The sequence below is a fragment of the Drosophila rhopaloa genome, unplaced genomic scaffold (assembly GCF_018152115.1).
Source record: "Drosophila rhopaloa isolate 14029-0021.01 unplaced genomic scaffold, ASM1815211v1 contig_167, whole genome shotgun sequence".
NCBI classification, from domain to species: Eukaryota; Metazoa; Arthropoda; class Insecta; order Diptera; family Drosophilidae; genus Drosophila; species Drosophila rhopaloa.
Genome location: NW_025335047.1, coordinates 3641362 through 3662837, shown reverse-complemented (window position 1 = coordinate 3662837; position 21476 = coordinate 3641362). Strand labels below are relative to the sequence as shown.

Sequence of the window (21476 nt, the reverse complement as noted above, 5' to 3'; positions counted from 1 at the left end):
GTTAGCTGCTGGCGCAATTTTTTGCGCATTTTTTCGCAACAATTCCCTTGTGCATTTAATTTGTATTTAAGTTGAATTCTTGTTAGTTTTATGGTTTCTGCGGTCATGTTCGCTTAACAACGAATATCGAATAGCCATCGAGGGGAGCCGGTGTTTTTTAACAAAGAAAACGAGAATATAATTGTAATTTAAAAATTTTCGCAAAGCATAATTTGATTGCAAGCAAGGGTTTATTATGGAAATATTTTTTTAAATTTGTTTACATGCAATCTAGTTTTTTGCATTGAAGTGCAATAAATGAAAAACCATGAAACTTATTTCTAAATTTTAAAGTATATTTTCATGTAATGGTAAAAGATTTTGTTATCGTTTGTAAATAAATACATAACATGTAATAAATACAGAACATTTTTTCTTTGATACCCAGTTTTAATAATAAATCCTTCTATACTCTTAAATTTTTTCTGCTGATAAATTCAAGTTTTTCTGCCCATAAATATCATTTAAAATTTGTGAAATAAATAGAATAACTGCCAGGAAAAGCCAGGGAAGCCAAACATAGTATAATTCGGAATGCCACCATATTAATGCACTGCAAGCCACTCCTTTTTGGTATGTTCTGCAATCTGACACACGCATTTCATCTCCAGCGATTGTCTTTCGAGGCTTTTGGCCCACAGACGACATACCGATGAACAGAGGGATACGCTGCTATTTATGAACTGCCAGTGGGAGTGAATGGGTGGGTGCAAGTGGGAGTGGGCAGATGGGTGGGTGAGTGGGTGGGTGACTAACTGTCAACGGCAAGTGCGGCTGGGTAATGAAACCGCGAGGAATGCACACCAGCGGATCGCAGCCTGAACAAACAGCGCAAGACACTTGAAATGAAATGGAAGCCGGTCGGTTGGCCGTCAGGAAGCTCGGTGGTTAACAGCCCGATGGCAAGTGGGCGGTCGCTGTGGGCGCGGCCCTGCGCAAATGTCATTATGTAACGGCGTATAATTAACCGAAAATCGTTTAAATGCGCGCGCAATCCGCCCCGCCAACCGCAATGTGCAAATTAAAAACGCAGCAGAGGCGGTTGCGAAAAATGGGGCTGGGAAATGAAGAGAATGAAGCGGAATTTCCAGGTGACAGAGTGGGCCAGAGATACACTGCGAAAATAGTGATGAAATTATGTTCCAAAATTCGTTTGACAAGATCCTTAGAAATCAAATGATCATCAAAATACTTTAGCCAGACTTTTATAAGCTGCATTATTTTTTGGAATAATTAATATTTAATTTGACAAGTTCTCTTGGCTAAATAAATTTAAAACTGCGGCTGATTTTTTTCAAGTGCAGCATCTGCAGGGCGGTGAGGCTGTGACAGCGTGTTTACTTTGACATTAAATAAAGTTGTTTGACTGGACTGATTGTGCCGTCGAAGGAAGGAGCCATCACTTGTCCAACATGGCACGCATAAATAACAAATAAATCATTTATGGTCAGGACAAAAACATTTATTGAGGCGCTGCCAGGCAAACAGACAACGTCAGCGAGACAAAGCGAATGTTGGGCAAAATAAATTAATTAAAAGTTTCACTCGAACGGGAGGATGTCAAACTTTGCCTTGGCCTGGGGGCCAAAATCCTGGCTACCACATACATACTTACACATACACGAACTTAAACAAGTAACAGCACATACAATTGCCAAGAAAGGAATCGCAGTTGCTTCGATTAAGAAACGCTTGCCTGCGCTCGCATAAATGTCAAATTGAGGACACCAGTCGGGAGCTGCAATCAGCAGCCAAGTGCAAATCTTTTCACTCTTATCGCTCCTTGGCTTATTCCTTCAGCATTTGCAAGTGTTACGTGTGTGCACTGCAAAAAACTATGGGAAAATAGCTTACAAACTACACAATTTAGAGTTATATCATACAAAAATTAAAAATATATTAAACAAGTTATAAGATTAAGTAAGGTAAGAATTGCCATTTAAATATTTAAATTTAGTTTTGAGATATCACTGGCTTTAAGTATTGACTTATAATTATTTATAAATTTGCCTATTTAGTTCTTCATTTTACACATTAAGTTATTTGTAAGCACATTTAATATAGGAACTAATAAATTTTAAGTTAAAAAATGCATTTTAGGCAACCCTTATGGTTTACGATTTTTTCTCAAAGTGCAAAACTTGCAGCTTGCCGTTTTTAATTTGTCTTAAAATTTTAATTGCAACGCCGTCGATGTTCAGAACGCTGGCAGGCAAGCGGGCAGCGCTCACACATCTTCATATTCATTTTCATTTCTTATTGACATGTCAATGCACCGCACACACACACACACACACACACACCCACACACATTTACACACACAGTGTGAGCCGTTTAAATATGGCTAAAAGCCCGCGCGAAAAATTCTATAGCATACCTTTGGGCGCAGCGAGAGAGGAAAGAAAATTAATTAAAAATGCGCAACAAACTTGCAAAAAGTTTGCCCTCGTTTCGCCTTGGTGTGCAATTTAAATTTTCATCCCACTTACTCTAGATTTTCCCGCAGTAATTTCAATGCATTTAAAAATTCAAAAGCCAGCACAACAAGTTTCCCACGTCACTAACTCTGTGTGCTTATTTTAGCATACAACTTTTGACGTTTCCTCTATGCCAGATGCTTATCAATAATTTATTTATAAGCTTCACCTCAGAACACATGTTGTCAGTATGCCATGTTGGCCTCAACAGGCTCCGTGTCTTGCCGTCGCTGCCGTTTTGTGTTTTGTGTTTAGTATTTTGTGTTTTATGGCCAGCCGAGTCTCGTAGTTGGCTAACAAGTTGCTGCCAACTGGCAGAACTGGCAACTGGAACACACATGTGTTTTGTGGGGGAAACTCTAGCTGGTAGCTGCTTTGTGCTATTGCATAATTTATGATTGCGAAATGTGTTCATTTAGTTTTGCAAATTGTTGACATGAACAATCATTAGAGCGTTGCACAGATTTCAGCATCATTTCATCCACCGTCGGTAGTTATAGTTCTGGCTTCCAGGGAAAATTCCTCGTCGGTGGAATTTCTCTTATTAACGGGCTAATTTCGGGTGCAAAATGCGAGTGACAGTCGTCGTCAGACGTGCGCTCAAGCTCAACCCCCCTGGCAGCCAAGTCAAATTCGTTGTATTTGGTTGCTAAACAACTTAAGAAGTTGACATTTGCCAGGCAAAATATTTTCATCAACAACTCAACAAAAATTAGCAAGTGTCAAAGATAAATAAAAGACGGCAATGTGCCCCTCCCCATGTTTATTTGCCTGTTGAAATAGTGTCAAAGTGAGTGGACTCTTCACATGCGGGAAACAGCAGTTGCCACTGTCTTAGCCACCCGACCCCAATACTTGGCCATCCCCATTGGGCCAAAGAAAACTTGACTAACTATGCAAATAAGACTGCCATGTGTGTGTGCGTGCAGTGCCAGAAGTACGGGTGCACTGATAAAAATATTTACTTATTAAGAATTGTGTACCATTATAAAAATGATTTGTTCATTTTAATTTATCAAAACGTTTTAATCTTGAATCACATAGATTGCAAAGAAGGTTTTATAGAATTTAAAACAGAATATTGTGTTCTTTTCCTCTAATCAAAAATTTAATTAGCTTTGTTTTCCTTTGTTGTTAACTTTTCATTAAATAAATCTGTCAAAAAAATACACATATTTTAAAGTATAAAAAAACAGATAAGGCTCGAAGAAGTACAATGAACTCATCAGACATTTTTTCTCCGTGTAGTTTGTGGAAAAGAAGTAGTATAACCAACTCCTCCGGCGACAGTTGGCGCAGAGTAAGTGCAGTTGGTAGAAATTAAGTAAGTTTTTAGCTGCAATTTTTGCCGAAATTATGTCAAGTTTGGTTTTAGTTGCCAGCAAAGTTTTTGCTTAAGAAAATGCCATGTATAAGTATATCAAAGGAAGCTGGAAAAGCGCGACTTGCGAGTAAGACACTAAGCAGACGTCGGCAGAACCTAATGAATTTCATGCATGGCATGCAACTCACGAGTCGGAGTTGCAGTCGCTTAATTAAAACCATTAGGCGTGTGTCAAACTTGCCGGGGGAATTAAATTTGATAATAGAATGAGAACGGGGAAGGGGAAGGAGAACACACCAGCTCCTTCAGAGGCCACGCCCCCAGCAGCAGCAGCCAATTTACATAGTTTCTTTAATGTTTGCTGCATAATTTTCACATTTTTCAGTGTCAAGCTGCATGGCTGCATTGTCTCTCTTTCTCGCCCAGCCCTTGGCAAACTGCTAGCGAGAAATCTTTTGCATGTTTCGGTCATATTCTAAAAATAATAGCATGCCACCGCACTGGGAATCCCCTGAACCCCGGTCAAGTGTCCCACTTAGCCTGACCCTTCGTGAGATTTTTATGACTCGCCCAGCCAGCGACAGATGCAGCTGTGGATAAAAGTAGGGGCGGTGTGTGAAATTATAACATTCGCCTGCAACTGAAAGCGAAAGCTTAACAAAATTTAGACCGGAGATTAGACAAGCCAAGGAAACCCTTTCGGAGTTATGAGCCCCGTGGGAATGCTTTAAAGGGTCGGAAAGATTTAAAACAAAGCCAATATATGTTCATAATAAAAGATTTATTAAACGATTCACTTACAAATTACATAATCGTATCTGAAACTTGATTAAGCTAGACTATATTATTTGAATTATCTTCACTGCCGACAACCAAAATTCTAACAAATTTCAAAGTGTATTCGCTTACCAATTATAAATTTGGTAGCTTAGAAATATTTCCTTTAATATAAATGATAAATTCTTACGATGTTCATTTGTTTGTATTATATTATTCTATTGTCTCTAAACTTATATTATGGTATTGAGTATATACCTTTTCGAAAACATTTTCAATTAATGCAACCCACATTAAACAGACGTTGTGGTGATTATTACTACCCGTGTAGTTACTGGTAACGTATCTGCTGCATTTGGCAAAGTAATGAGACTCTCGGAAATGAACTTGTTTCAGTTTGGTGCAAAGTTTTCGCCCAAGTGGTTGGCGTTGGCCAAGATTGCCACAGCGGGCTAAAAGCTCGGCAGTTGCTTTGCCAGCTCAGCAAAGTTTAATTCAAAAACTTGTACAAAAATGCACATTTAATGGAAATTTACAACCTGGAGTCGCGTCAGCGACAGCAACAGGAGTTTTTCCCAGCCCGGAAGCCCCGAAACAAGCGCCACAAAGTTGCAAAGTGAGGGGGGGAGTGCAGAGTGGTGGAAAGAGCAGCGCAGAAAAGTGTTAACGGATTGTTTGTGCGCCAAATGGCTGGCGAGGATGAGGCCGGGATGTTATCCTGCAGTTGTCTGCTTTTGGCCCTGGTCCTGCGCAACCGGAAACGGAAATTGCGTAGCGCAGCCAAGTGCGTTGCAGTGGTGCAAAAAGGCAGCGAGCCATAACGTGGACACCATCACTCTGCCCCTTACCCACCCCCTTGTTGCACCACCGATCCACCGGCAATGTAGCACAGGTGCTGGTCGGGCTGCCATTAACGCGTTTTGCATTTTTAAAGTGCTGCGTGGGGGTGGAGAAGGGGCGGAAAAATGTCAAGGCTGCGGTTGCTGGGAAATGGAGAGGAAATTATATCTGCGGATGAAATGGATCAGCCTGTGCAGCTTAGAAGGTTGAAAGAGTTTGACTTGATCTTTCACAGCTTCTAAAAATAATTACTTTATCAGGGAAATAAGACAGTTTGAATGGCAGAAACCCAATTAGCTAGATAGGTAAATTTAAATTACTACACAAACATTTATTAAAATATTCTTTAAGTCTAAGCCAAGAATTAAGGTTAAAACATTGGCTTTACGATATTTACAAGGTAAGACTTTGTAATTACCCCAGCTAAAATCGTCTTAACTTCAAGTTGGACAACAAATTAAATAGTTTGCTTCTCAGCACCTCACTTTCGCTCCCAATACATAAATAATTGGGATAATCAGAAGCATCTGTTAAGAATAATATTTTGCATTTTAAGTAATACAAAGAAATTCGCATAATTAGGCAAAACTTAAATTGAATTCGTTGCGCAGCTGGCTTCATTAGCATTATTCCCCATTACGACTGCATGGCCATCGAGAGATCATCCAATCAGCTCTTAACTCTCGACTCCTCAACAATGCTAAGCCATTTGCAAAACCGAATCAAAGCCAATGAAAATACGAAAAGTTTTTCATGTGCAATATCCCGTTGCCCAGAGAGTGAGAGCAAATGAAAATGGAGCACTCCATTTGCCGGCCAGTCGCTGCCACATGGCAATCACAGTTTTCCCCGCAGTTTTCCTCGCAGTTTTCCACGCTGCACCGCAAGAGCCAAACAAATAAGAAATTAGTTGGGGCGAAAGTTGTTGCAGCTGCAGCCGAATGAGAGAAAAATCGCAAACAGCTCTGCGAAAGAAAAAAAAAAAACTTTTCCGCTAATGTCTTAATGTAAAAGTTTGTTAGCTGTAAGTGGTGGGAGTGGGAATGGGCGGTGGAGCGAATGGGGCGTGGCACCACCACCTGAGTGGGGTGGTGCAACTTATGGCAACTTTTTAGCGAGCACGTTTGATTGAAATTTGTGGCAAATTGCTTCAAGCTGCAGCGAGCTGTAATGGAATGATCAAACTGCTATCAGTGAACGGGGTTCTTCGAACCACTGGAAATGAGGCATAAAAGGCGGCATCGGCACTCTTATCAATTCCACCTCAAATGAGTGTAGCAACTAAGCCATTCCAGCACCCTAAAAGCCACCCACACGTATCTGCAGTTTGTGCAATGGCCAAAATGGCAACGGCAAGAGCCAAACAAATTGCCAGCCATTACCAGCCAGAAGGGTAATTTTTACTTTTCCAGCTTTTCCAGGCGCTTTATTTGCCAGCCAAATTTGTACGAATTGCTGCAGGAGCAGCACCACCACCACCACCACCAGCAATTGTAAGAACCAACAAAGCTGCCTGTCGATTTGTAATAGGTGATTTGGCAAAGGAAATTGAGACATCAATAAATGTGGCTTGCCTTGGCTCGACTTTAAGTTGGCTAAAAGGGTGGCCGGTGATTGAGAATGGGGGATCTTGCAATATGCAGGAATATATTTGCAGTGGCATGCGTTCGCGTTGCGCATACGACACGTTGTCTGTGGTGATGGTAAGAATTGTAGACAGGAGAAGATTTGAACACTTCTTACCCAATTGCAAGAAGGAATATATTCTAAAAAAAGTTCACCTCATCTATATATTTAATTGGAATATTTATTTAGATCAAACATGTTTTTCTTTATATAAATCAAAGATTTTAATAATTCTTTGCTTCAAAACCCATACTGTTTTTTTTACCTAGGTTAAGCACTTGACAACACTGCTACTCTGCAGGTGCAATTACAAATTAAAATTGCCCGAACCGAACTTATTTTGTGGTGAACTTTTTCATGGTTTTTGACTCCTTTTCCTTGCAAACTTGTTGTGGCTTGGACAAATTGAACGTTATTGCCACGATTGCACAATAAACGTGACCAGGAAATTGCTCGGGCAGCCAAAATCAATGCAGCTTGTTGGCCATCTAAATTCGATATGACAATTTGACGAGACAGCCGCAGGAAGTGGTAGTCCCTTTGGAAAATAATCCGTGGGTGAAGGAAAAAACGAATGTCACGTTTAAAGCGTCAATAGAAGGACAATATAAACCTAGAAAAAAGTTTTTTTTTTTGCAAAATGAGACCCACAACTGTTGGCCGTGCACAGATGATTGCGTTACATAACGCTTCAAGTGATTTCCATGACATGTGGCACAGGTGCAAAAGGAATTGGTCACAGAAATATAATTTAATGTTAAATTTAAAGAAGAGGCCTAAATTCGATTTCAAACATATGCTCACTGTATTATGTTAGAACAGATTTGAAATACCATATTAATATTTCTGCATTTGAACTATTTTACACATGAATAATTATAATATCTTAAATAAAAATGAACTAAAACATAAAGCACTCACGGTAAGTTCCCTGATCCCTGTTATAAGGTATAATAATATGTTTTCGTCCCGCAAAAATAAGTGAAAACAATAAATAACAACGAAACAAAGGCGGCTAATGAACGTCATCACAAAATAAAAGGGAGCACAGGGAAAATGTGACAGCAAATGCAGATGAGTAACAGAATTGGGATGAGCTAAATGTTTGTTCAAAACATTAAAATAATAATCAAAACAATGATAATTGAAAGCACACAGAGCGAAAAGAAACGGGGAAAAAAATTAAAACAAATATCAGATCTGCCATGGAAAATCGTCTGGCGTGTGGATAATTTCCAGCAGACTTGCCGCAGCATTAGTGCACACAGACATATAATCACACATACAGACACACACACACACACTCATCCTGACAGGCAGGACAATATAATCTGCCGACAATTTGCGCCTAAAAGTGGGCTGCATTTTGTTGAAATGCAAACATGGCTGGTTATTCCGCTAGAGCGCCGACACATTGGCAAATCCAAATATTGTTGCAGCCACCTCCACCCAAAACTCTCACATATCATTTAAAATGCATAAATTCTGCCGCCTGCCGGGCATTACACAAAATTTCCGTTAACAGTTTTCGTTGCCAAAGTGTCGAGTGTTTGAGTTTGAGCCGAGTTTTCCCACCAGCAAGACAAATACCCGCCTTGTTCATATATTATTTGCAGTCAAATTAAATCTAACAGCTGTGAATTTTACATGTGTGCGGACGGCGAACAAATTTCGAGGCAAATATGAATTTTTAACACAATTTTTGGGGCGAAACTTTTGTGAAACGTTTCTGCTTAATTAAGTATGCTTGTAAGAGGATGTAAAGGGGGCGTTTGGAATATGTCGTCAAACGGTTGAAATAATCAAATGACTTTTCATAACATCATATTAATTTGAAATAAAGTTTGCCAGGGAAAAGTTGTGGCAATAATTTACACAAATTGCCAATTCTGCTGGCCGAATAATGTCCGTCAAGTCGAGCTGGGCAAAAGTCAGAATTCGGTCAAAACTTTTCTCCGGCTGGCCCACAACTTGTTCTCACTTTATCGCATCTTTATCGGCTCCAGCTCGACAAACACGTCGCCGGAAAATTCAAATGATAAGGCTGTGGCGCACCGAGCTCAATCTGTGGGTGGTTGGGTGGTTTGGGTGGTGCGGGCCCTTAAAAAAGTGGGTGTTGTGGGGGGATGGAGCCTGCAGGGCATTGCGCGTTATGACAACATAAACGATATTTACTTTTTGTGCCTGGCTATTGCCATTTCGCCTGCCATTTCTTTATTTCTCTCGATGCCTTTTATGCGGAGTTTTGCTTTCCCTGGCTTTCCCATTTTCCCACCCCCTCCCCCCCTCTCGCTGTCCCTTGCTCTATCAAAAGTTTTCGACTGTTTCTGTGTGGCGTTTTCTTTTTGTTCGTTTCGTTTGGGTTCTTTTTTCTACTTTTTGCTATTTGAAGTACTTCAAAGATTTTAGCATATTTTATTTGAATACTTTATTTCGTGAAATGCGTTTGTGTGTGTGTGTTAGTGGGTGGGAGTAGGGCGGCTGTGAAACGACATGACTTTTTCAGCTTTGTTGGCCCTACTTTTCACTAGCCTCCCGTCTCACATCCGCACTCCTAACTAGTTTCTATGTCTTTGGTGCAAAGTTTTCCTTCAGTCGTTGTGAAATGAAATTTTTTGAAAATTTTTCCGCGGGGAAATGAAAAAGTTTGTCCTGGTGGACACAATGCGGCTGGCCCTCGATCTTTTCACCCCGCTAGCCCCACACACACACACACCACTTGCCCTGCAAGTTCTAGTTAATATTACGCATACGCCGCGTATGCCCTTTTGACTTTTCGCCCCCTGAACCCGAGTTCCAACCGTTCCTTCGTCCATTTTGCGTGGCAATGTGTAGGGACACAGAGCAAGGCGTGGGATAAGCAATAAAGGATAATGTCATTCAATGTTTTGTGTGTCCCGCGCACAGCAACCAGGACAACAACAGCAACAATAGCGACAACGGTGACAACAACAAAAGCGGAAACGCTTGCCATCATCAGCGTCGTGCTCATCGTCTTTCGTTGTCGTTCTCGTTGTCATTGGCAATAGTTTTGTACACCTAGCAAAATAGCATCATTTAAAATACTTTCTTAAAATAAACAATTATTTTAAGAAAGAGTTTAAAAGTAGACTTTCCTGCTTAAAATCAAACAAACACGATACATTTGTTGAAATCAATGAATAGTATAAAATATTTAATAATATCCAAAAATTGCCAGCAAATAGTATTGTCATAAATGAAAATGTATCTTTTAAAAAAAATCTTCTTTCTCATAACAAAAATCTTAAGTCTCAAACCTTATTTCATTAGTTTTTTCAAGTGTACCGACATTGTTGCTGTTTTCGGCTGCCTCAGCTTCTACTTTTAGCTCGCTGCTCCGCCAGACAATAGTCAAAAATGTCTTCATGTCGAGGGCGAGGAGCATAACGGAAATTCGCATTTGAAAAATACTTTCTTCATTTAACAACAATGTCAGGCGACGACAAGGGCATTGGGAAGGTGGGAGGGAAAGACACTGGCAGGGTGGCAAAGTGTTGGCATTACTGTAAATCGTTTTCGTTTTACGTTTCATAATGACAAAGACAGTGGCAGCGGATCCAAAGGAAGGCGATCCAAGTCGATTGACAGACAATGGGCGGAAATGTAAGAAGCAGCTGCCAAAAAACACAGAAACTGAAACAAAGAAATCAAACGAAGTGTTTTTTAATGAGTGGTGCAGCTTAGGGTCTGAATAAATCGGATCAATAGTTCTTAATAACTTACAGAGCTTTTATAGTAATTATCTAATGTAAATAATCATATTGAAAATATGTAATCCCCTTTGGATTGCCGCCATTGTTCCTTTGTGCAGGGAAAAGCGACTCAAGTTTCATGGGAAAACTTTTCACATAAGCGTGTATACGGATAGGGAATTGATTTTTATATAAGCCGCAGTGAAAACTTTCAGTCGCTCTCGTTGTATAAAATAAAAATAAAAAACAATCAGCAAAATGCTGGCGTCCCATATGCGCGACAAAAAACACTTCACCCTGCCGACAGCTCATTTTCATCGGGATGTGAGTTTCCAGGAGCAAGCGCAGGACATGCGGTGACATTTCGCCAAGAGGCGTTTGCGGGTGGGGCATATTTAAATCTAATTTTGTCACTCAACAAACACTGACAAGCTTACACATTCTCCATGCAACTGATGCTGCTTATACACAGGGACAAAAATTGAATACGGTTAATATATAATATATTACAGTAGACGAATAAGCCCAGAAATATGAACTTTAGATAAATGAGACTCAAGAACTTTTCAGAAATAAGTATCTAAGTAAAAAATGGGGAAAAATGTTATAAAAGTAAGCAAAACATTGAAGAGCACATATATCAAACCATTTTTTGTTATGATAAATAATGTGTATGTGGTAAGAAACTTATGTTGATAATGATATATTTTTATTGCAATTGATGGAAGGGTGTCGTTCGATGTTTAAAATGCTTTTGTGCATTTCGTTAATATGATATTGAGCAATGTATATATTCATAAAATTTTGTGGACTTTCGATTGATTTTTTCTCAGTGTACTACTGCTTTTGACTCAGTGTAATCGTGATTTCCTGTGCAACAGACGGTGAAAGAGAAGGCGACAGGGTGAGCGAAAGAAGTGGAGATAGAGGAGCATTGTTGTTGGCGCTGCAGCTGTCTTTGTTGGACGCGTTAAAAATGTCACAGCGCATTGCATACTTATTGGCGCATGTGTTAATGCACCACCACGGGCATCGCACCACCACAGGCATCGCACCACCACACCACAGCTCCATCGCTCTAACGCCGGCAGGCTAAATGTTACGCGCTGCATGCATTTGCGGCTTGCAAAATCCTTTCGCTTTTTGCTATTTTTTGTACTTTTATTTTCTGCATTGTGTGGAGCGGCGCATTCGACGTTTGCATATTTTCAGCTACTCACACACACACATACACACACACACACAGGAGGGTTTTTCCACCTTTTGTGGCAGGTGTTTGAATTAGCTTTCTGTGGGTTGGCCGGGCAAAGCTGCAGCACAATGGCTTGCAATTGCACAAAAGCTTATTAGGTTTTCCCTGCCGCTCGTTTCACTTCTTTTTGCTCTCTGTCTGTGTGTGTGATTGCCATTTGGTTTCTGCCCGAATCTGGGTGTGTGAGTGTGTAATACTTTTTTTTACAACAAATAATGCGCTTTGAGGTCGCGTGCCTCACGTGTTTTAATCCATTCGCTTTTAGCCCCCACCCGCGATCCTCCTGCTGCGCTCTTAACTTTGTGGCACTTTTACGCTTCGCTTTTAACGGCGGCGGTGCAAACGGCGGCTCCAAATCCATTTGACAATGTAAACAACAAAGGGAAACTTGGATCCCATAATGCAGAGTTTACTTTTATAAACAGAAGCAGTAGTTCCGGAGTTAAACTACTGGGAAGTGGGTGCATTTAAACCGCTTTAATAACTTATACGTGAAGTAAAACTAAAAAACTTTTAAATTTTACTCGTTTTGGGGTAAACTAAATACAATGTACCAATTATTTTTGTATTATTTGATATTCCAATTAGTTCTCAGAAACACCAAATTTTCGGTTTCTTTATTATCAAAACTCTGAAATGCAATACTTTTTGAACAAATTTTACATTTTGGTAAATAATAAGCACAGCAATATTTTGATTTCAATTTACTTTTTTATATTTCATCATTGGTAAAACCATAAAATGCTATATTTTTAACTTCGAAATGATTTTGATAGACAACAATTTGAAATGCCATACTTTTAACATTGATTTATTGCTTAAAAGGAATACGATGAATATTTTCTATATCTAAAAAATATATTTTCTGTCTAATTGAACCAGCATTATTGGAATGCCAGTTTAAAATTGCACTTCTGTTTTTTACATTTTAGTTTTATTATTCGGAATAAGCTTTATTTGACTTTGCCTTTATTTAGTTGCTATTCAGCATTTATAATATTCGAAAAGCTGGACGAAGGGACTTGTCTGGCTGAGCCATGAATTATATTCGCACAACAATGGACGGCAAGGGCTCTCTGGGCCTGCAGATGCGTTGCCCAGGGCTACAATTCGCTCCGGGGCACTCGAAATTGAATCGAGGTATAGCCGGGATATACTCCCTCTCGTGGACACGGCATTTTAAGCTTGAGTTGCTGTTGATTTAATTCAAGAGCCCATGCATTTCCAGTGTCGAGGACTCGAATGAAAAATGTACAGCGATTCCCCGGGCCTGTTATACATTTTTTCGACATAATTGCTCGGCTTTTGGGCGATGCAAATACGAGTGGCATTGTAACATAATTTCCGTGCAAAGTACATCAAAATGGACCATAGTGGAAATCTCCACTTTCATATGTTTGCCCAGCAGTCTAAACTTCACACACAGGCAGATATGTTGATGTGGTTAGTTAGCATCTGTGTTTATATTTGTGTTTGCATTTTGCATTTTCTGCCGTGGTTGAATGGTGGGGGTATGTGGGGGATGGGGGGGCATACACATGTCCATGTCCGTCACATTTGTCGGCGAACATGTAGTGGTGTTTACCTCCGTTCCACAACCCATTTTATCGCTTTTTTCTCTGTCGATTTGGCCTGGCACATTTGTGTTTGTTCAGCTACTTTTGCGGTTTGCCGCTTTTCGCGCACATTTCAACCACATTTGTAGTCACTCCGGTTTGGACAAACGCCAAAAAGAAGACCGCCGAAAAAAGAGTTCAAGTGGGCGAAAGGAGAAGGACAACGAATGTTTTGACTACAGCTTCAATATAAATCAATCTGTATTCACAAATTTTAACCACTAATTATATTTTTGAAAAGAAACAATACCAAATATGAAAATTTCCAATTCTTTCTAATAAATGTAATACAAAAATACATGTGCTCAAAACAAGTTCAAATATAGCTTCAGCGGTCCATATATTGATTGTCCATTGATCGCCGCCAATCGCCAATTTTTCGACCTTAATAAGGGCAGTTCAGTTTAGATAGCCACTCCTCGTTTAATGCCCCATCATTTGAATTTTGTTCGATAATCGGGAAAGCGCAGGAAATGAATTAGAAATGCCGGCAAATTGAAACGCATTACCATACTAATCTATAATTTCAACGAAATTAGTGAATATTTTTATCGCAATGCAATGTTTTTGGAACATTTTGTGTACGCTTGTGAGTGTGAATGTGTTTCCGTACAACGGGGCGTATGTGCAATTTGATGTGCTCGCAATTCAATTAAATTCGGCAAATTAAAGCGAACTGGTAGAGCTGAAGTGAAATTTAATTGCATGGGGGACCGATTCCCCTTTTGCTCTCTGGCATTTTCTCTGGGGAGGTCAGGGCAAAATGCAGCACGTATTTATTAGCTGACGTGCATTGATGAAGGTCGAACCAGCGAATGCGTGATCCACTGAAACAGGGAATGGCTATCGGTTATGGTGTCGTAGAAGGAGGAGGTTTGGGAGGAGGGTGAGGAGATGGCAAGGATTCCCTCCGGCCGCTGATTGACTCACGATTATGCAATAAAACAGCAGACGACAGGCAGGACAACACTCAAATCCCCGCAGAGACAATGGCCCGCAGACCAAGCCTCCATCCATCTTCCTCGTCTCCCTTATTTGCCATCGAGCTCTGGGTGTTTGTGAGGATTTCATTGGCTCCATTTCAACAGCAGCTTTTCAAAAGCTAAAACTTTTTTATGTCCAACTCATTAAAAATGTGCGCCATTGGACTTTATGCAGGCCAGTCCCGGGATCCTTGATTCCTTTCCGACTTTGGCTCAAGCTTCGTTCTGTTACCACACACACACACATTGGAATATACACAGAATCAGGCCAAAATACTTGTACACAGAAAGAAAATACTGTCTGAGTCATCATTGTTAAGCCTGTCTCATAACTCTAAACATAAGAGTATAAAATTGAAAATAAAATAGTTCAAACAAAAGGAATTTAATCTGATTTTTATTTACCTAAGTAGTTTATTGGTAAATTATTTTTCCGTATGTAGATTTTGGGATGCTTTCCGCTTGAATTTCCCGCCTTTTGCCTGAATGTGAACGTACGACCAAGTTGAAGCCAGAAAGCCAAATGCAATTTCCAAGTTTTTAATGTGCGAAATTTCTAATTTAAGATTTACGATATTTTTATGTCGAATTACGTACCACCCGGCATCCCCGTGCCGTTGATGTTCGCTCATTTTCGTGCTCTGGTGTTTGGCTGTGAATTCTTTTCTCCAGCTGCTTTATGCCCGCTCGCTGGGAAGTTGGCCCATTTTCCCGTTTTAATGGAGCCCGGGACTCTTTAATTGTGGAACTCTGTGTACTGCAGCAGTCCTCGCCGGATGGGTATATTTTTGGGCTCTTAATTATGGACACGCCCAAAGGTCAATGGTCTCCTTTTGATGCAAATTTTATGGACTGGAACTTAATTGGCCCCGGCCCATTGAATGGCCCGCACCGAAAACGCTGAAAAATCTGCCGCCGGCAAATAAAATGCCCTGTCAAAATTGTTTTGCGACTGACCAATTGACTAAAACCAACAAAAATTCGAAACTGGTGCAGATTTAATGTGCATTTGTTTTTGGCGCGGTTTGTTTTTGTTTCGTGAAAGGGGGAGGGGGGTGAAAGGTCAGGGGAAGGTCTGTAAACGCAGCGATTGCAGCTGCAGTTTAGTTAGTTAGGGCAATAAATTGTTGGCTCCGTTTGGTTTTGGTGGAGAGGGAGAGGGAAAGGGAAAGGGATGTGTCAGATGCAGAGATTGCATAAAATAAATTGGTCAGCGATTGATTTGGGGGATTTGCCGAACAATTTATTACCACCGAGATAAAGGCATTTGAGTGTCAACATCAAAATGGCAACATTCCATTCCAGTAGAATGCCCGATCCAGTCAAATATTTTCCCTTTAATCCTTTTTGCGTGACCTACACGGGAAAAAATATGTTTGTGAGATGAGCTTTATCATATTTTAGGTAATGTTTCAATGGTTTCAAAAGAATATAAACTTCTTAATCTTATAAAGTTAGTTAAATACTATTTCAGTTGTATTTTATTTTTACAAATACGTGCAAGACACTAAGGTAATAAAAAGGAAGTTTACTTCATGGAGTATAATGTAAAAATAATAATATAATTTGTATTTACGAAAGGAAGTTTACTTAATGGAGTATAATGTAAAAAAAATAATTTAAATTTGTATTTATAAAACTTATAGTTTTAAAATTATAAATATGACTGACTTCAACATTAACTTATATTAGATAGTTAATTTTGTTGTACCCAAATAAAAGTTGAAAGCGCTTAAATAAAATGACTCAACTTTTCGCTGAGTGAATCTTTAAGGTTACATTTTACAGCACATTAGGCAGACACCCGAATCGAGCGGAATTTAAACCGCTTAAGTGAAAAGAGAAGCGGCGACACGTGCTCCATTGGCCAGACAGGGAGACAGCGATTCCCAGCGGTGGCCGAAAAAAGAAACCGCAAAAACCGTATCTCAATTGCAATCACTCAAAACAACGGAAATGACGCTTAGCACAACTTCCTGTCGCTCCGGCGGACAAGTGGACGGACAAATGAAAGTATCCACAGCTACGGGACGACGCGCAGCACCACCGCACCACCCAACCACCCAACCACCGCCACCCCAAATTGTAATTCATGTCGCTGGGGGAGTTTTCTTTTTTGGCATATTTGTCAACTCTGTTTCCACTGCACACATGATGAGGTGGGGCGTGGGCTGGTGTGGTGGTGGGTGGTGGGTGGTGAAGTGGGAGTATGGGGCCTGCCACGCCCACTGACTGGCACATTCAAGTGCAATTTCCTTGTAATGCGAAACTATGTCATTTTGGCACGGACGCGAGCCGAAAAGCAGTTCCAGAATGCCGGATTCAGAATTAGGTACAGGCAAGCCTCCGTAAAAAATACAGACTAATATAATTAAGCAATTCTTTAATAGACTTAATAATTGGTTTAAGAGAAGTCATGTAGGTATTCAAACAGTAATATATATTTAAATATTCTAATATTTCTTTTTTAATATTAGCTAATCTTTTAAAAAAAAAAAGTTTTTATACCCGTTACTCGTAGAGTAAAAGGGTATATTGTATTCGTGCAAAAGTATGTAACAGCTAGAAGGAAGCGTTTCCGACCCTATAAAGTATATATATTCTTGATCAGGGTCACTAGCCGAGTCGATCTAGCCATGTCCGTCTGTCCGTCTGTCTGTCCGTCTGTCCGTCTGTCCGTCTGTCTGTCCGTCTGTCTGTCCGTATGAACGCTGAGATCTTGGAAACTATAAAAGCTAGAAGATTGACATTTTGCATGCAGATTCTAGGAGTTCCTACGCAGCGCAAGTTTGTTTCAAAAAGGTGCCACGCCCCCCTTTACGCCCACAATCGCTTATATACAATTTTAAAAATTTAAATATTTCGAAAAAGTAAAAATGCAGTTTTATTGTGTTTATCAATACCTATCGAAATGTAGAAGAAATTTTTCAAATCGGACCATTCGTTAAAAAATTATGCGTGATCAAAGTTTCTCTCTCCATCTCCCTCGCACTCCCTTTACCTGAGTAACGGGTATCTGATAGTCGGGGCACCCGACTATAGCGTTCTCTCTTGTTTAAAACCAAAATGGTTAAAACTGATTAAGTATTTGGGTTTTTGAGTTAAGAACAAATCACAAGTATAAAATGATACACTAAACAAATATATAAAGCGACTTTTAGTGATAAATCCTTAATGGGAAACCAATTTATAGACGCTCGTCTGTACTTGTTCCTAGCGCGTGCATGCAAACATGACACGTTGGCGCACTTGTGATGACACTCGTGTCCACCTGGCAGCTAGATCCTGGCACTCGGCTCTCGGCACATGGCACCCGGCAGCCGGCGATTGCAGCTGCAACCGGATGCGGAACCAGAAGCTCTGGGCCTGAGCTGGAGCCGGGGTGCCGAAATAGCCGGCAACAACCGGCAAGCAAAGTGGCAACGAGAGTGACGGGCTCTGGGTCTCAGGGACATGGGAATCCAAGGGAGGGGAGATCCATGGCAACCGGTCTGACAGGCGGCATTTGATAATGTCAAGCCCCAAATCAGCAACAGACACCGACCAACTGGGGGACTCGAAAGTCGGGGTGGACAATTGCACGTTGCGATTTCAGCCAGTTGCCACTTGGCCGGGCACACATGGCCATCTCAAGTGTCTGTCTGGGCCAAAGTCGAGTGCGGTTTGTCTGCCCGGCCGGTGGCAAAACTAAGCAACCATAGTTTAACTCCTGCACATCCCGTAATTGCCGCTGAATTTGTCTCCGTTTTTGTCTTTACAGAACAGTTTCACATTTTTGTGGGCGATCTGAGTGCCGAAATCGAAACGCAACAGCTGAAAGATGCATTCACCCCATTCGGAGAAATATCGTAAGTACCAGGGGAAATATACAAAATTATTATAAAAATTAAGTTTGGTATATGGGGTAATACAAAAAAATGAGGATCTTCTAGCATCTCCTTCGTAATTACCAAAACTGTTAATAGGGTTTCTTACTTTGACCACTCTAAAAACCTTTTCCAGCATCGATCCTTGTTTTGGACGGCACATTAACTCCAATCAAAGAACATTTTGCCGCACTTGTGCAGGCCGAGCAAATTGTTAAATAAACAAACAAACGGCAAATGAAGTCCCCCGTCTTTCTGCGCCTAATTTATGAATAATTAGCCAGCCAAGGGTGCATGTCGAGGGAAACCGCGAAATGTTGTGCCACAGCAACGTTTCTCGTTTCTCGTTTCTGGTTTTGCTTTTGTTTTTTCCCAGCTGCCCAATGAAAATCACGAGTGAATGGACCATAGAAACGTGGGCTCCCAAGCAACGGGCAATAAATTAATAATTTAATTTTCGACTTTTTTGTTTGAGTAGCGCAAAAGGGGGGAAAAACAAACTGCAATGGGGACCAGTTGAAAGCCACAAGCAGCTGTCGACGCCGGGGCAAACAAATGCCGGGCGAGTGGCCCAAAAAAATATTAGAGCAGAACAAGTGAAAGCAAATAAAACTGATTTATATACATACACCCCTGTGCAGGTGGGCTGTCCACATTTATACCCACCTCTACATATTTTGATCCCCTGCTCAGAAATGTTGCGCCTGCTCATCAGGTCAGTAACCAAAAAAAGACGTCCTGGGAGCGTGTTTCGCAGACTTTTCATTTGCCACTTCCTTAATTAATGAGCATCAGCCTTCGTCGCCGTCTTCCATTCGCCCCTCGCTATTTGCTCTCGGTTCTTTTGAGAAACGTTGAACTCATTTTGCCAGAAACTATTTATTCGAGTGCACACGGGAAAAAATATTCAGAATTTATATTTTTGTTAAGTTGACAAAGGGTCTTCCTTACATCGTTTAGGATTCTTGCAGGGTTTGAGTTGTTGAAATAATAAGATTAAACAAATTTTTAGATATATTTACTTTATCTCTGTCAAAAAATGTGTATTTTAAAAATCTACTTTTACCGAAGAAAAATTATGTTTAAATTTGGTTTGAGCCTGAAGCTTTTAACAAATTTTTCAGCATCAAAAAATTATTATTTTTTAAATTATTAAAATATTTCTAAAATGACTTTTATTTCTAAATCTAAAAGAAATATGTTTTCGTGTAACGAACGTTCATTTAATATTTTTAGGGCTTGGCCTTTTGAAGTGCTCGGCGGATTTTCGGGCGCGGTTTGTCCTGCGGCCCGGCATCTGCAAATACTGTTCTTCCGCATGTTTATTTTAAGCGAGCGCAAATCTACGAAATAATTACATTTTTCAACTACACCTGAAGTGGTTCTCTGCCGCCTTTGGGCCCAAGGAACCCGCTTCAAAGTCATCCTCCTGCCAGAACATCCTTCGGCGCAGCCTTCGCCCCTTAATTTATTGCTCCTTATGCCTTGAGTGCCCGCGTGGGAAATAATAGCAAATATGTTGTCGTCTCTGGCTTTACCTACTTTTCATCATCAGGTTAACAGCACTCATGGGCGGATTTTTCATTTAGGAAGCTAAATTTATACAACAGTTCAGCCCCCCGCTTCTGCTTCTTTTTAATTAACTGGCTTAACTTTTAAACTGCGGTGAACGGTGGAAACTTTACAAAGTAATATATGTGTGGAAAATTCTCCATAACTGAAAGTTTTTGTGGTTTTAGTTTTGGAGACGTGCAGACATAGACAGAGCTCATTTTGAAAGTCGATGGAAAGTTATTGAAAGGGAAGCAAAGAGAACTTAATCCCCCAATTAATGGCATGCCTTTGGCATCACAATCGCAACCATAATCACACTCATAATCGCTTCAAAATAATTAAGTCTCTTTGAGTTTCCAAATCAATCAACACCTTGTGCTTAATCAAAGCCACCGAGCACATTTGTCCACTTTCCCAGGCTTCAGGGGTACTAATATATAGTTTCCTTATCGCCGGAATTAAATGGACTGCCACACACCAAAAATCCGATTAGACAATATAGGGCGAGCACTCTTATTCCCATTCTTATAATGCCCATAAAACACAACGCCCCGAGTGTGCTTGTTTTAATACAGCTAATTAATTATTCGGCTGGTCGAAAGGATCAACATAAAACCCAAGCCACTTCTAGCCGGCCAATTAGGGAAATTCGCAGAAATCAATCGACTGCAGCAGTAGCAGTAGCAGTAGCAGTTTCAGCCATAACCAAAGTGCTAAGACGATGACGGGCAGTTCAAGAGGTTCGATGTATATGTGGCATTTAATACTATACTCGTGACCGAGCACAAAACTGAAATTCAATTATCCGCCTGCGGTGGGCGGCTCAAATTGCGTCTGCTTGTCGATGCAGTCGCCGCAACCCAAAACCATAACCAGATAGCAGTGCTCCTGATTAATCACATGCAATATGTTCTGGCCCCGACTTACTCGAACTCGTTTCACGAGGCGTATTCATAAATAAAACCAGATTCAGAATCAGAATCAGCACCACTACAAACAAAGGAACCGGCACAATGGGCAAATTGATTAGCGAGCGGGACATGGGCACGTCCTTGCCATTGGCAGGACTACTGTGGCTCCTTGCCTGATTAGTTTCCTCGATATTGTTGCCGGCTCTCATAATTCAATTACATTTTTGTGCTGCATTGCTAACGAGCCCTTCTCGGCCTGCTGTAATTGGCAGACCTGCCTGCTTGTTGCTGTTTGCCGCCATTCATTGTCGATCACAAAAGGCTTAACTTGGCTTTGTGCACGAGTTTGACCCATTCAAATTTCAAAATTCCTCAGGGAAAAATTCACAACGGAAAATACACTACAACCTGAGTTGTATTTGATCATATTCGAACTGTTTAAAAATAGAGAATACTAATAAAACTAATTCCTAATAAACTTATAGCCTTCATTGTAA

At 40.5% G+C, this 21476-nt stretch overlaps 1 protein-coding gene across 9 annotated transcripts in view; it reads left to right on the top strand.

Moving 5' to 3' along the window:
* The window catches only part of LOC108047440 (nucleolysin TIA-1), a 97477-nt gene that overhangs the window by 37431 nt on the left and 38570 nt on the right, over positions 1–21476 (top strand). For all 9 annotated transcript variants that reach the window (XM_044458588.1, XM_044458583.1, XM_044458581.1 and 6 more), the window contains one exon: positions 18409–18496. In XM_044458588.1, coding sequence (XP_044314523.1) covers positions 18409–18496 — 88 coding nt within the window. The remainder of the gene's footprint in view (positions 1–18408; positions 18497–21476) is intronic.